We start from the raw sequence: 15,753 nt of genomic DNA, 5'->3' as shown, positions 1-15,753 counted from the left end.
CGTTTCAGAGGACTATTCAAGTAACGAGGGTCAAGTTACACCTTGACCACACAATGACTACACAGCCCGGTATCCTCTACGCCGCGGAGCGTGTGACATAAGATCAGCGTCGATCTCGAGATACGAATCGAGGGACCCACGATCCTAGAGAAAGTTCAACGTTACTCGACGAGGGGAAATATTTTAATAACGGGAAGGTCCCGAGGGTTCTACTTTTTCTGAAAACTCCAGCGTGTCTTTTCTCCCGCCTCGCATACCGTGAATGCCGAATCGCGTGCCGTTACTCGCGATACTATTCACGGCGCATTATTGAAAACTATTTAAATAAAAATACTGGCTGGAAAGGGGTACCAGTTCCCTTACCCGTCTTACCGGTTTACAAATACTGACGCGCGTCAAGTTTGATCGAACCGCGAATATTATGCGTGACGTATATGGTGTTCGAGATATATACACGCGCACGGGTACATAGTCAACAGAGGTGACGTACGCGAGCGGCCGACGTGAACGGGGCCCGCTACGAAGTGTACATCGAGCGACAGGTGGTCCCTTCTACTCGAAAGATTTTGCCGAACTCGGTCCCTCGTCGAAATTCCTCTCTATCGAACAAAGGCGAGGCAGCCTGCACACGATCGCTATCGCGGGTCGGCTCAAAAATTAGGCTAATCCGTCAATTTCCGCGCGAGGGTACCGCAATGCTCACACAACCGTAACTCGAAAAGCGAGGAGAATAGACGAGAAGATAGTTACCGATACACACCTAAAATCAAGGAAGCCATGGGAAGAGAAAATACCGCCAAGATCGGCAATTGCATTCCGACCTCTTGCAAACGCTGCATTCACGTGACCGATATTACGGCCAGCAGCATCCAGCTGAATCGCTGCGAAAGCTTCCTGGTTCTAGGTGGTTCTAGGTGGTTCGCGGCGAGGCTCTCGAGCGGATATCGTCGCGATTGAATCGCGCGATCTGCCCGAGAGGAGCTGCTGAAAAAATCACGCCTCCGCGGGGCCAGTGAGCGCTGGCAAGAGCACAATCGGCGCGGGAAGAGCGGCGACATTACCCTGAACGCGTTCCAATCGAGACACACGTCCGGTGTCGCGGTTAATGGCACACCCACAATGCGATCGTTAACTCGCATGCGTGCCACGCGCGCGTTATAAATCATAAGGGATATCGTATTGAGTATTAGGCGGAGCGTTGCGTTCTTCCAATTGCGATAGCACGCAGGACTAACACACGCGCACCCTTCGGTGGTACGTGTGCCACTTGCGCCGATCGCGGCTATCGCAATTCGCCTACGAGAGAGGCTAGTAGAACGTGGCAGGTACGCTGTCCGTGCGCGTGTGTATATTAAACCGATTCTCGGCAAGGCATATAAGCTAACCAACCACCTGCTGTTAGTCTGATGCCCCGCCACAACGTATCTTTCTCTCCCTTCCTCCACTTTCTTTTATTCCCTTCTCCACTCCGATCCCCGTCCCTTTCGCTCTTGTCCACCGCGCGAGGGATCCCTCGGCTCTTCCTTCTATTCAAACGCATTACAGCATCGCGCGATTTCTTCGTCGACGAATGAACCAGGGCTAGTTATGCAAGCCGAAAAGTTTCAGGGACGAAGGAAGGCCGTCGAGAGATAATACGTGACCCTCTTCGACACGGAAGTGTCGCCCAGACAGTAACTCCAGAACCTGACGCAGAACACAGGTGTTGAGTTTAAGGAGAATATTGAACGAGTTTCGGGGAACGAGGGGGACCAGAGATGAAGAAGTTCGCGAAATGGAACACCTTCTCGCGTTCCCTTGTCCCCAGATGTGTTTTGCATTTAGATATAAATGTAAAGTAGAACCTTGAAGAGTTCTTTATTTAGTGCAATTATTTAGTACCAGTCCACTGGAAAAAAGAAGATAAGGTCTGAAGAGTGCTCCAAGTTCATGGCTCTCCAGCATAACCAATTAGTCTGATTGCAAGCTCGGAAGAAATACATAGAATCAGTTCTATGTACCATTGCTAATGTTACTGTTAAAGTGCAGACCATCGAGTCCTATTCCCGATATCCTCGATAAGAAAAATCGCCCCGCAACGCTGCAAACGATAAGCAGTCGATTCGTGGTTTGCGAGGATGACAGGCTAGCAGAGGATCGAAAAGGAAGAATGGAGCCACACCCTTCTGATAATGATAACGCGCGCGTTAGCAATGGCGCGATAATCACCGCGTTCCAGCGTTTCCGCGGCGAGGTTCTCGCGGACAACGAGGAAAGAGGATAGGAAAGCGAAAGAAAGCAAACGATCCGCGTCGTGCCGATCCACCAGACACGAGAGAGCGTTAAATTGGCTACCGCTATGTCTACCATAGCTTTACCGTTCGTCGCGCCGTTCGATTGCACGGACAGAACCAGCGACGATGCAACCTAATAACGCCGTAGACGTCGGCTCGATTCGAGCGAATTAATAAGAGGCAGGTGGCTAATCGCTTGCTAGACTCTCAGACTTTTCTTAGTTTTCGTTGTAGATCGTTGATAAGAAGAGAAAGGAAAAGGAGCAACGAAAGGAAATCAAAGGGGAGATAAAGTGGCAGGAGAAACTTCTCCCACCGAGTGCACGTGAAGATAGACGAGTGACTGACATCGAAAATAAACTTCTGGAGATTCAGAGAGCAATCAAAGCACTCGTACATCCAGTTTGCGTAGAATGAATAAACACAGGTATCTAATATAGTAAGAGGGCTGATTACATACCGTATGCAGACTGATTACTATGACCCCTTCCTCTTTGTATCGTACATGTATGTAAAAATTGAACAGTTAGAAAAATAAAGGGGAGATACAGTAATCGATCACACGCTGCTCTTCAACAGAATGTTCGACAAACTACTACCATTTCTCTATGCAACACTGCTCCACAAACACTGCACACGTAAATACTGCCTCAATTCCTCGCATCTCTATTCCTCTCTGCCGAAAGCCCGATGCCTTGGGTATCTAAGAGGAGCAGAGAACGCGGAACCAAGCCAACGTACCGCGAGTAAGCGATCAACGAGCGTCAGTTGATCGAACGTCGGCTTAATTAAAAGTCGACCTCGCCCCTGGCACTGCCGATTATTCCAACAGGCTAATTTTCCCCTCTCCCAGTGGCATCAGCGCCGGTAGAAAAGTCTGACGGGTGCTCTGTTCCGCGGCGGAACGAGCACGTCGAGCGAAACTGCCCCGGATCCCATTAGCCTGCAGTCAAACGGCAGAATATCGAGACGAAGATATAGACGCGCGTCTCGGTGATTGATTCGCGAGCGACGGAGACGCGTCTACTGGCTTCTCGATAGCATTAAGCCTAGACGCTCGCTCCGCTGGAAATTTATCTGACGGCTGAATTTATTGCCGCGGACCAATTACAATGTACATACACCAGGAGCGCGTTACGTGATCGATACTTCGCCGGTTATTCGCTATCGGGCGAATAAATCCAGAGGAAAACGAAACGACAGGCTGATGTTTCTGTGGGTGTATCGTTCGGATATAATTGAAACCGTTCACGCGATATCAGCTAGTTACCAGTTGGCCTAATTAAACTATACCTCCAGTGTTCAGAGTCCTCGATCGCAGTTAGTCTCTGCTGAAAGTAGTCACGGTACTTCGGCTACCTTATCTAACCGTTAATGACATAATTAGAACGGCCTAAGCGCCTATAAATTAACCGAGCCGCTCGATCAGCTATCTTGCTAACAGCCGAGCTGTTTACTGCCTCCTAACACAATTGTCAAAATCCATCTCGCTACATGTTCCTCGGATTTACAACGCTCCGTCGCTTCCTGATACTTTGTCAAATCCGTCACGAGTACTTTGTACCGTCTGTCCGTCGTAAAGTCGCGTTGTGAGAACCAACGGCGAGGCTAAATTTCTCTGCTTAAGGAGAGGCCAGGTTTACGCTCGTGCGTCAACTCTCGCGTGAAAACTTATCGGAGATAGTCGGGAAAGTTTAGGCGGCGGAGCGTTAGAGTAATATCGAGGAAGAGTCTGGCGAGCACGAGCTCTACCGCATCGTAAACGCCAGTCGAAAGATATTCGCGGCGAGAGGGAAGGTTCACGAATCGATCGTATATCAAAAGTAATAGAGAATCGAGTCGGCGATATCCAAGCGATTCCAGGTAATCCCTAGGCGTAGATCAGTTATGCTATAATTATCGAGCTAGAAAGTAAATTCTTAGCCTGTTTACCGCTAATAACGCCAACGATTCTCCTCCGCTCATGAGAGTTTCGAAGATAAACAATTTTATACTCAGCCAGGCGGTAGCCGAGCGACCGATATGGACCTGTTTCTCCATAACCGTGGGCAGGATCGCGTCAGACACGAATGTGAATTAATAAACAATTAGGTTGACGGGTGCTCCTCTAACGTACCAGTTAATAAACTAAACAGAGCCAGTTCCAATGCTCTCCCCCAGGGGCCATCGCGCTCGTTCCTTCGTTTCGAACGTGCACCGTGAAAACCACCAGGATCGCGATTAGTCAGAGTGATTTAACGTCCGGCAATATTTAACGTTGATAGACCATTGAAAATCGCCTGCTAATGTGGAATTGCGCTATACTCTACGAGGGAATGGAGAGCAAATAGAAGAGATCCTTAAGAAAGGTATACTGAATTCAATCACAGCTCAGATTCTACAAAATCTAAATTCCTTTTCAAAGGCCTTCGAAAGGCTCGCGAAACAAATGAAGAGAGCAAATACAGGTAATAGAGTTCTACCGAACGTGCACTGAATTTAATCACGGCGCAAATTCTACGAATACAAAATTCCTCTGAAATCTCTCGGTGTCCACGATTGGCGGAGACTCCTCGGCATCCGAGAACCGATAACTTCTTATCGATCGCGTCGATCGAACGCATCGGCGTAACGACGAATTTCCGTGGAAGGTAAGAGAAGATTAAGAAAGTCGAAGATGAAGGAGGCAGAGAATGGAGGGAGATGATTGGAGAGTAGAGTGAGAAGAGAGGCGCGGATCCTATCGGAAAGTAATTACCGGGCCGGTCGTACGGTCGTAATTAATCAAATTCCGCGTAGGGATGACGCGACGAAAACGAATCGGCCCGCGGCCAGCAGAATCCATTAGCGAAACACACGTGTCCCGTGCGTATTATTTCGCGCGGCGTTACTCTCGCAGCGTATCGCGGCCGAGTGGACGACCCACGGAGCGCGATGCACGCTGCTGCATTAGCCCGACATTAGCTTCCACGTGACGCACGATCCTTCGATCTTGCACCTTACTCGGCTAATTGTGCGAGCCACTCTCCCGTTCAGGAGGAGAGCCGTGACGGATCGACGGGTCAATCGAGGTCGCCACTCGGCCCATCTCCGCGGCTGCCTCCCTCTTCCCCGACAATCTACGCTCGCACCGTCCAACAGATTTTCTCAAGCCTTTTCACACGCGGAAGACCCGCCGACCGATCGGCTCCTTTATTATTTAACAGCCTCTGCTGGCCAACAGAGGCCAACAGACTTTCCATTTCACGGGGGCAACTTTCGCGGGGATTAATAAACGCAGCCGTGCAGAAGGAGGACATGTCCCTGGGACTGGACCAACGACCAGTGGAATCCCATCGCAGGACGAACACAGCCAGAAAATGTCTAGAATGGGCATCGATGGCTCGTAATGGTATTACACGGCGAGTGTATGCGCCGAGACGGTTGTAACATCCGTGGCAGGTGTAAAACGCGCGAGTTAAGATCGATTTAACTATCGGCGAGGCACATTCCGCGTGTAACTCTCCGCCTTTCCCAGAGGAAATCGTCTTCGAGGGGAGTCGAACGCGTGTCGCGCGACACGCACACCTCGGCACACGTGCGAACGAGGCCTCCGTCGCTGAATGTTCGGTCCGTCGCGTCGTATGCACTTTCCCGGTGCAACGGTCGCACCAAGTGCATTGGAAAGTGCAGCTCGCACGCAGTTCCCGACCCCTCGCCCTCCCGCGATTGGTTGCCTGCCTTATAGCTGGCACCGATCTGCCTACCGAGCGCTCGCTTTCTCTCCGACGCCTCGATGCATGCACCTACAAGTATACCTGCACGCACTTACGATCGGTTCCCCCGTCGCCGATCGTTCAGTTAAACCTGGAAGAAACGCGGCCGACAGCCCACGGCTTTCCGATCGGGGCCGATCGATCGATCGGATTTCTCGTCCGAGTGTACACGGAATCTTGAAAATCGAGCTCCGACTCGCGTTTCAACCGGCCGACAAATTGGAACACCTGTCTTTCGCTTTTCCAGCCTACGAAATCTCAATTCCTGCACTCCACTTTCGCGTTATTTATATTACACTATGTTTTATTGCATTATTATACGAGAGCTCAGATCAAAGTTTCGAAATCTGCGATGCATCATTTGGGGAATGTCCACAAATATAAGAGACAGCTATCGATAAAGACACTTTCTTTGGTTAATAATATTTCTTCATGAGAAATTGAGAGAATGTAGCTAAGAGATGTATCTTCTAGTGGAAAAAAGTTTGGCATCGCTTTCACTCAGCCGTTTTCTTTTTTTAATTCTCGATCTTGTAAATCTCCTGTAGATCTCGAGGTGAATGTAATTTCTTGAGATACCTCCTTGTCTCTCGGAAAAATCTATGAATGACAATTCTATGAATGACTATCGAGAATCTGAAGGCTCGTGATGTTTTTCAAGTGCTCCGAAAATGTTAAGAGAGATTCCAATACGTCAACATTGCGTAAAACCCATGGAGTGGAATTTTAAGAGGATCACCGAAGAATTCAATAACGATCCCCCAAGTAAAATTCAATCAGCCGTCCCTCCGCTGCTTTGGCATGCAGCACGAAAAGCCCAGCACAGAGCCATCGTCGATATCGTCCCCTGAATCGACAATCAAAAGCTGCGTGTGCAGTTATGCGAACGAGCGTCGTTGACGCGTCCTCTCTAGGGAAAACCCAAGAACAAGAGAAAGCGAAATTTCTCGAACACATAGCAACTTCTTTATTAGCACTTCCACCGATTGAACGATTGACATATCGCGAAAGAGGATCGTGTCGTCCGCTGAAACCCCCGAGAGAACGCTAGATAATAACAGCCTGGATTGGCGAAAATTGTCGAGTCTATGGAAAGTCGTGAACGGCTAATCGGCATCGTAACTCATCCCGATGCTGAGATAATTGCATCGAAGGGATGGCTAAGAGGAAGGGTGAGAAAGGTGGTCGAATGATCACGTAGCGGCGAGGATTTTTCCTCGGCCTGACGGCACCGGCTGCGCGGATGCCAACATTTTACGAGCCGTTCCTCTCGACAGCATTATGCACCAAGCCTCGTCTCCGAGGCTCTCGTAGCCGTAGGAGCTTTCGAGCGATCACCCACTTCTTACGACGCTCTCTTCTCCCCCGACCATCGTCGTGCCTACAGCACTCGCGCTTTCGTAACAGCTACCGCGATTGCGTGCCATCGTCGTGTTAATACCGCGCGATTCGTGCCTCATAATTGTCGCGCGTCGATGTTTTTTACGACATTATAATTCCCCGACGGTGGACGTGCAGGCTTGAAAGGCTCCTCGATAAATAAGACAGCAATCTCGCCCCGTCCACAGTCGAAGGTCTTTGTTTCCTACGGTTACGCAATCCGTGATCGCGTGCCTTGAGTGACACCGCGAACCAACTTGCATATCGATAAACGCACACGCACCGAGCACCACGTACGAGTGCATGCACGAACGCACGCGCACTGGGGAGCAGGGTCAACCATCCAGTGTCCATTGGTATGCGACTTCCTCTCGCGTTGCTCGGTCTTGTTAAGCCACCGAACACCGCAAGGTAGCTCCCGCGAGGATCTTCGACTTGACGGAAACGCGAGGACGAACGGTCGAGCGATCGACTCGTACCTCACCACCCACTGACAGAGCCACGGGACGTTGAGTAATCCGGGGACGCACGAGAAACTTGATAACCGAGCTCCTCTCGCTCCTTTCGCGGCTACAGGGAAATCACGACGATCCTCCGCGATAGCTGATCCTATTTCCCGTTACTACACAATGCTCGCGCGATTCCGTTCTTCTTCCGCTCTGGAGAATCGGTTTGATTACCCGAGAAGGGATTGGAACGACTGGAGAGAGGAGTTTCATGGTGATTTCAGTCCGCGAGTCTATTTTAAAGCCGTATTGTAGCAAGCTGAAATCACTCGGGACTTGAATACATATAGAGTTTCAGGATTTAAACACAGAATTTGAAAGCAGGCATGGGAAGAAACATGTAAAGTGAAATTTGCAAATTTGTATAATAGAGAGTCTGAAGATATGAAAAATTGTTAATTTGAAGATTTGTAAAATTAATAAATGGATCGAAAAAGAAAACGCATCCATTGTGACTGCAATCTGAGTCTTCTTTTATCCTGCCTCTTTTATCCTACCCCCATCAGATAACCAAATAAAATCTCAACATTAAGAAACTTGAAATCGTTCATTTTATCGCTTCTCCTGTCGTCCAAGACTTATTTCCCCCTAAACAAATAAATCCAATTTAACAGGGACGACTTTCTAATGTCGATAATTGCGGCAAGATACGCAGAGGGCCGACGACGCTGGCCGCGTTTCCCAGTCGGTGAGAGGTGCACCATTTTCTCGTCGGCTCGGTCTCTATTATTCCAGAAACGGAGATAAAGAACGGCTCGTCGAGCAGCTACACGCTGGTTACACAATTTTACGGGACGGCGAGAATCAACGAGGTATTTTATACGGAGGAAAATCGAAAGCGATTTGTGGCATGATCGGTGCGTCGATTGAAAAGAACGCGGCTTATCGTACGGATCTCTTGTTCCGCGATACCAGCGCGATACTGGATTTGCATTCTATGGGGGATAGGCGAGTGATCGCGATGGAAACGGTGGGGTACGAAAGTAATTAATAGAAGGGGCGAAGGAACACAGGGAAACAGTTGCCTTCGACGGGGGATTCTGGAGCAGAAGAGGCGAAATAAGAGCGAGCGGTGTTTATAGCGGCGCGGAGGTATAGAGCCGCGATCGCAATGTAGCGCGAGCGGAGGCGCGCGGTGGCTGCAGCGACCGGTGCACGCGAATGCATATACATATATCTCTGCCTCGTCGTTGCACTCGGGAATGCGGTCTATAGCGCGTAGGATCGAGAGCGGACGAGCGAGCAGGAGGCAGAGAAACAAGAAGAAAGACGGCCAGACGGGGCGAAGGAGCGAGAGGAGCAGAGGGACGAACGAGCCGCGCGAGCAAGAGATCGACGAGAGAAGAACGAGGGAAAAGGAGGCCGAAGATGGAGCAACAGAGAGAGAAGGAGAGCGTGCACGGCAGTCGTAAACGGCAACAATTGCTGCGGGCGTTGCCACTCGAAAGCTCGAGTGCCTAATGCCAGATGTCAGACAGTGGTTAGAGTCATTACGGTCATCACTTTGTACCGCGATACACGATGTGCACCCCGCTCCGACCGACTGATGCACCGCCGTGCGCGCATCCGACGAGTCTAGAGTCTAGAGACGCGATCGAACCACCAACCGATGTAATCGCTCGACGATCGAAAGCGTTTCACGCTATTTTCACCGCGAAAACGGGACGAGTTCCGAGAACTCTGCGGACTTCGTTTCCTCTGCAAAGTTCAACAGGTTCAGCGCTGTCGACTCTGACTGCAGAACGTTCCGAGAGTTCCAGGTGTGCCAATCATGGTACCTGTCCCTTTCAGAGTTTCTTGCGAATTGGCAAACTTCACTCGCGAGAGCCACTCGCGATTCTACATAGCAATCTCAAATAAAGACTACACGAAAAGGACTCGACGAGTCAATTTTCGTGGATCTTCTGTGTTTTGTCCCTTGGTAGCTAAAAGAGAGTGTCTTCATATGTCAAAGTTGAAAAGATGGAAATCTTGACAGCGGACCTTATAGCATTCTGTTTCCACCTTTAAAATTGCTGTCAAATGAAATTTAGGAAACGTAACTTATCAAGTTCTTCCCCTGGCCCCTAAACAGACACACACTCTCCGCTTCGACAAAATCTCCTAATGAATACACATACCGAATCAGCGTACCCCGAAGAAAGAGAAACCATTTCTAAAGTCGAAGTGGAGCAACGTGACGAGGCCTCATCTTTCCACGCTCTCGCGTATATTCCCTTCCTCGTCCGTCGTTAAAGACGGACGCGCATAGTCGGACAAAAGGTTCCGTGGCTTAATGATCCTCGGTTGCCAGTTAGGATGGATAATGGGAGGCTTGCGCGAGGATGAATTGGAACCCGTGTCCTGCCACGCAGAATAGAGAGACGGATACTCGGCTGATGGATACGAATAGTTTCACGCGTGAACGCACACAACTGCCGTGCACACGAACAGCTAGGTACCTATTCATGGCGGTACGAGCGAGCTCGTGGTCGGCGGAATCTTACCATCGTGGATTCTGATAGAGAAGAATCGTCGAAAGGTCGATTCGCGACGCTGCTCGCACTTTTCTCGCGCCCTGGCGGAATTAGCCAGTGCCGCCTGCAATCGCCACGAAGGACGCGCGCACAACGGCGTGTTCCGCGAGACGAATTTCGAGAACGAGAATCCCGAGGCAGGGAAGCCGATCTTAGGTAGTCTCAGGGACCCTCTCGCGAGACCGAGAGAAAAGAGACGAAACGAAAGGAGAAGGCGAAGATTCGAAGGGGTGGAGCCAGCACCAAGAGGGATGGAGCGAGAAGCCAGCCGGTTCGGGTTCGAGAGACGGCTGGGAGAGCCCGACGAAAAATCTGTAATTATAATAATTATAGTCGAGCTGGCAATAATTATAAATCATCATTGAACTAGGCAACGAAACGCCAATAAAATATATATCGTACGAAAGAGTTCGGGGCAGTCATTAAGCGTTCGATCGCGGTTCGCGGACGTATATCCGGCCGCCTACCGGATGCAACCGAGCCCACCACCCGATTGAAAAATGTACTCGTTTATTCCTCGCAATTTCCATCGGCATTCGGCATTCGGCGCGCACTGGCGCGAGCATTCACCGCTTCTCCCTTGAATGCGGATGACAATCCAAGGGGAGAAAAAAGAAGGCACGCGTTTCGCTCGGCCAGATGGACGGACGAACGGACGGACGGATGGACAGACACTCGTGGGAGGGAGGATTTCTCTCCTCTTTTTCTACCGCGCGCCCTTTTCTCCCGTCTCTCCTGTTCTCCTCTCGTCCGTTCTTCCCTCCTGTCCATGCCTCTCGAATCCACGGTCCACGGATCACGGACGTTATGAATGACAGACGCTTCGTCACAGCAGCAGCGACTACCTTGTGGTCCTCCTTGCAATCCAACGCGCGCGGTCCCCGTTTCATCTTCCGTTTTTTTCACTTCCGTACCCTTTCACCTTACCCACGATTCGGTCCCTCGGTCAACGAGAACCGACTTGCCCCTTTAACCCCTTGCACTCTCAATTTTTTTCTAACCTTCTTTCTGAGGACTCGATACTATTTTAACTCTATGCAGTCTCAATATCTTTTAATCTTTTTTGTAAGAATTACCTATCATTCTGAGTCAATTTGAAAATGTCGAGTGTGACTCGACATAAGAGGAGAAAACACCTTGATACAATAGTATCGTTTGTAGAATACTATGGACGAGATATTTCGTGTGTTCTATACAGGTTGTTCCGTAAAACCATTTGCATTTGATTTTGAGTTTGCATAAAAACCGTTCTGGAACATCCTGTAGCAGGGAATCGACTGGAGAACCAGAAGATTTTCAAAGCTCGAAAGAAATGGTAATTGAAGCAAAAGAAGGCCCAACTCCAAGTTACAGGAGTCAATGTCTCGTATCGATGCGTTGCGTCACAGAGTTTCGCTTTCATATCCACACGATCGAGCGTGTTCGAGAAATTTTGTCCGCAAAGAAGTGGGTTACCGCTCGTTACTCCAACAGCCCACAAGAACCAGTAACGACTTCGTTATCGTACGCAAACGAGCGCATAAGTATAGTATTACTTTCGACGATTACGCGAAGCGTAAGACGATCGTCCTTAAAAGGCGACAGCAGGTAACGCCCGCGTAATCTCTTCGCGGAACGCATCGGGATCTCAAATTTCAGAAAGCTACGACGCGATTCGCGCCTCGGGGATGTCCAGTTTCTCGAATTAGTCCACCAGCTAAGGGTTACTTTGTTGCGTGAAAGATCGAGGAGTCTCCTATGCCTACACACATACCAATCGCGCGGCTCGTAAAGCAACATCGGTGTCGAGAGCAACTTGTTTTCGCTCTAACAGCGCTTCGGGGAAGAACGTCTCGGCGTTCTCGCTACAAAGAAAACGACGTTGCCAACAGGTTTCCCCGCACGGGTGGAACGCGCCCCAGCCAGGCCACGTGTTCGAGCGCAAAGGTGGTGCTTGGCGAGCGTCGAAGCTTTTCGGTCCGCGAACGAGGCTGATCGCTCGCCGCGATTCGAACACCGCTCGCTCGGCACATTCGTACGCGCGATGGTTTTCCCATTCAGGTTCCTACGCGGCTCCTACTCGTATTCCCTCGATCACGCTTCGTGGCGAGCGCTCGGTGTACCGCGCGACGCATGCAAATGAACGCCAGCCGATTTATTCCACCTCCGGCTTCGTGGCGACGCGAACCAGCCGCAAACTCTCGGCTCTGCGCGATGAGAACGCTGATCGATAACGTGCTGTGGAATATTCGCGATATATACTAATTGCAACACGAGGAGAAAACCTCCTTGGCTCACGGTACCAATTACGAGTTTCCCAGCGTAACGCGGATACTTGCCTCGCGGCGCGACCAGTCGGTGCCCTTTCGGCTAGCTGCGTTCGCGGGAACCTTTAAATGCAGCTCTTAAGAGAGAAGCTTTACGCAAAACTCTCCACAGTGTTATGCAAGGGCCGAACGAGACGGCCGCTGTCACTTTCGCACCGACGCTTCGATCGTGCTATTAATTCGCGGCCTATCTCTCGCGAGAATGTTAGCAATCGGTCTCGATGACAGATCAATTAGAAGAGCTCGCCTGTCGAAGATCGATAGACGTCAGTCTCCGTCTGGGGAAACGCTCGCGACATTACGCAAGGATATTTAACTCTTTCACCGAGGACAAAAGACTATTCTATGCAGAGGACTATGCAGAGGACTATGCAGAGGACTGTGCAGACAGAGCTCCTCAAACATCTCAACGAAAAGCAAACTCGTTGGTGGACTTGGATTGAGACGTAAACTCAATTCTTTAAAAACCTGATTTATAGCTTTTGCAGTCAGAGGATTAACTCTCCTCTCAGACTCAATCTTCATCGACAAAGAAGAAAAAGATTCACCTTAAGAAAGCAGCGTCCAAGAGGCATGTCCTCGGGAACAGTAGCGTTGTACAGCGGCTTCTCGAAGATGGGTTCGTTGTCGTTGAGATCGTGAATGGTCACACGCACTGTCGCACTGCTACTCAAAGGTGGCCGGCCAGAGTCCGTCGCGATCACCACTAAAATCGGCGCGGGGTCGGCTTCACAGTCCACGTGGCTCATCGTGCTGATCAGGCCCGAGGATTCATCAATCGTGAACCACGTGGAGTTCGCCAAGGAATACTTGATAGCGGAATTGGCTCCCTCGTCGAGGTCCGTGGCGGTCACTTTTAACACTGGCGTCCCAGGCTCAGAAGCTTCGAGCAGGTGCGCCTCGTACCTCTCCTGAGCGAATTTCGGCGCATTGTCGTTGACGTCGGTGACGAGCAGTCGAAAGGTTCGAACAGCCCTCAGAGGAGGCGTCCCTGCATCGGTCGCCTCGACCGACAGATCGTAGACGGGTTTTTCTTCGCGGTCGAGCGGTCTCTCGACCACTACCAAGTATATGATGTTGTCCCTGGTGGCCAGGCCGAAGTGTCCTTCGCCGCCGGTCAGCGTCACCGTCGCGTTCGAGTACTCTGTCCTGGAATCTGGATCGCTGACCGATATCCTAGCCACGAACTCCCCTGGCTGCGCGCTCTCGCTGATCTTCGGCGTCGCGTCGTCGGAGAGGAAGATCACCGTGATCGCCGGCTGATTATCATTGACGTCGGTAACACGAACGGAGAGGAACGCGCTAGCCTCGAGCGGCTGCGCGCCGCAGTCCCTCGCCACGATCACCAGCTCGTGACGTTCCTTCGACTCAAAATCCAGCGCCTTGTTCACGTACACCATACCGGTCTCTGGATCGATACGAAACATCTCCTCGCGGTCTGACTGTCGCCGATTGATGGAGTACTCGATGCGCCCGTTGTCACCAGCGTCGCTGTCCGTCGCGTTCACCGCCAGCACAGGCGTTCCGACGGTCGCGTTCTCCGGGACGCTGGCGACGTACCTCGTCTGGTTGAAGATCGGCGGGTTGTCGTTCACATCCTGTACCGTCACGTTCACGTGCAGGCGAGATCGCAGAGGCGGAGAGCCTCCGTCCAGCGCCTCGATCACCAAGTGGTACTGGGACCGAGCCTCTCGATCCAGGGAGCCAGAATTTTGCAGATCCAAATATAGTACTCCATCGCGTCCTCGGTGCTGGGAGAGCCTGAAAGCATCCCCATGGTTTCCAGAGACGATCTCGTACCTCTGCGTCGAGTATTGGCCGAGATCGGGGTCCTTGGCTGGCGGCAGAGCGCGTTTCGCGTCGCGCGGCGAATTTTCGGGGAACTCGACGTCCACGTGGTCCATGGGGAACGTCGGCGCGTTGTCGTTCTCGTCGAGAACTTTCACGACCACCTGAATGTTCTGAGGCAGGGCGACCAGGCTGTAGCTGGGCCTGGTCTCGCGGTCCAATGGCACTTTGGTCCTGATCTCTCCCGAGGTATGGTCCACCGTCAAGTCCGACTCGACCGCAGGCCCCGAAACCGACACTATTAAATAAGGCGGACTGTCGGCGTCGATGAAACCCACCCTGGTTCCAGGTCGCGCGTTCTCCGAAACTTCCAAGTATCTGACGAGCTCGGACCACGTGCCCGGGGCGAGAGTCGCTCCCAGGACGAGGAACAGTAGCAGGTGCCGCATCCTGGGGCCTTCACCACCGCCGCCACCTCCTCCTCCTCCGTCTTCTATTATCTCGATCTTTCCATTCCCGACCGTTCGATCGTGACAGGACGCGAGTACCACCGATATTTCCAGGGATTCGTCATGCGCGCGGGTACACCACCAAAATCGCTGGGTTCAAACTAGCAAGAGCGGCGAGCACGAGTACGCGATCCACCAGCACATTGATTCACCCACCAGCAGCAGCACCACCAATCACAATCACGTTTTATCCTGTGGTTCTCTTTTCCCTCGAATCACTTGCACCACGTCATATTAGGTAGCTCGCGTGAAAGTGTTCCACGTTCGATTTCGCCTCTGCCCGTTCTCCGAGTCGACGATTCGTGATCGTACGTGGAAAATTCCAAGTTCTAGACACTGTTCCAGGTCTTCGCGTTTCCTTCTGTTCTTCCTTTCCTTCTAGCAACGCTGGTACACGGCCAGAGTGTCTCTCTTCCTCGCTCCTCCGCGCTATCCACTGTCCTCGCTGCTGCTAGAATGTCTTTGCCTCGAGATATCGTACATTCCTCGTGTTAGATCCACGCCCGATAACTAGACGATCAACACGAGGACCGGTCGCGAACCCGGCTAGATCGTCTCGCGTGCAGAACGCCCTTCATCTCTGCCGTCGGGGCCTGCTCCAAAAATCCACCCTCCCCAGGTTGGTGCCCAGGCTGGTGCTCCAGGTTGGTGCTCCAGGTTGGTGCTCCAGGTTGGTGCTCCAGGTTCTCTCGGTGGCCCAGGATGATTTCTATGCCGACCGGTGCGCGGTGCCTCTTGTCA

At 51.4% G+C, this 15,753-nt stretch overlaps 1 protein-coding gene across 1 annotated transcript in view; it reads right to left on the bottom strand.

The window, feature by feature from the left end:
* Ds (dachsous cadherin-related 1) overlaps window positions 1-14,634 on the bottom strand; it is a 229,895-nt gene extending 215,261 nt beyond the window's left edge. Inside the window, exon 1 of the mRNA XM_076383766.1 lies at window positions 13,264-14,634. Within this exon, the coding sequence (XP_076239881.1) occupies window positions 13,264-14,619 (1,356 nt within the window). The 5' untranslated portion in view covers window positions 14,620-14,634. The remainder of the gene's footprint in view (window positions 1-13,263) is intronic.
* Window positions 14,635-15,753: the final 1,119 nt, after the last annotated feature.

This window comes from Calliopsis andreniformis, chromosome 8 (genome assembly GCF_051401765.1).
Source record: "Calliopsis andreniformis isolate RMS-2024a chromosome 8, iyCalAndr_principal, whole genome shotgun sequence".
In the NCBI taxonomy this organism is placed as follows: domain Eukaryota; kingdom Metazoa; phylum Arthropoda; class Insecta; order Hymenoptera; family Andrenidae; genus Calliopsis; species Calliopsis andreniformis.
The sequence above is the reverse complement of the archived record's forward strand: the minus strand, read 5'-3'. Positions and strand labels throughout refer to the sequence as shown.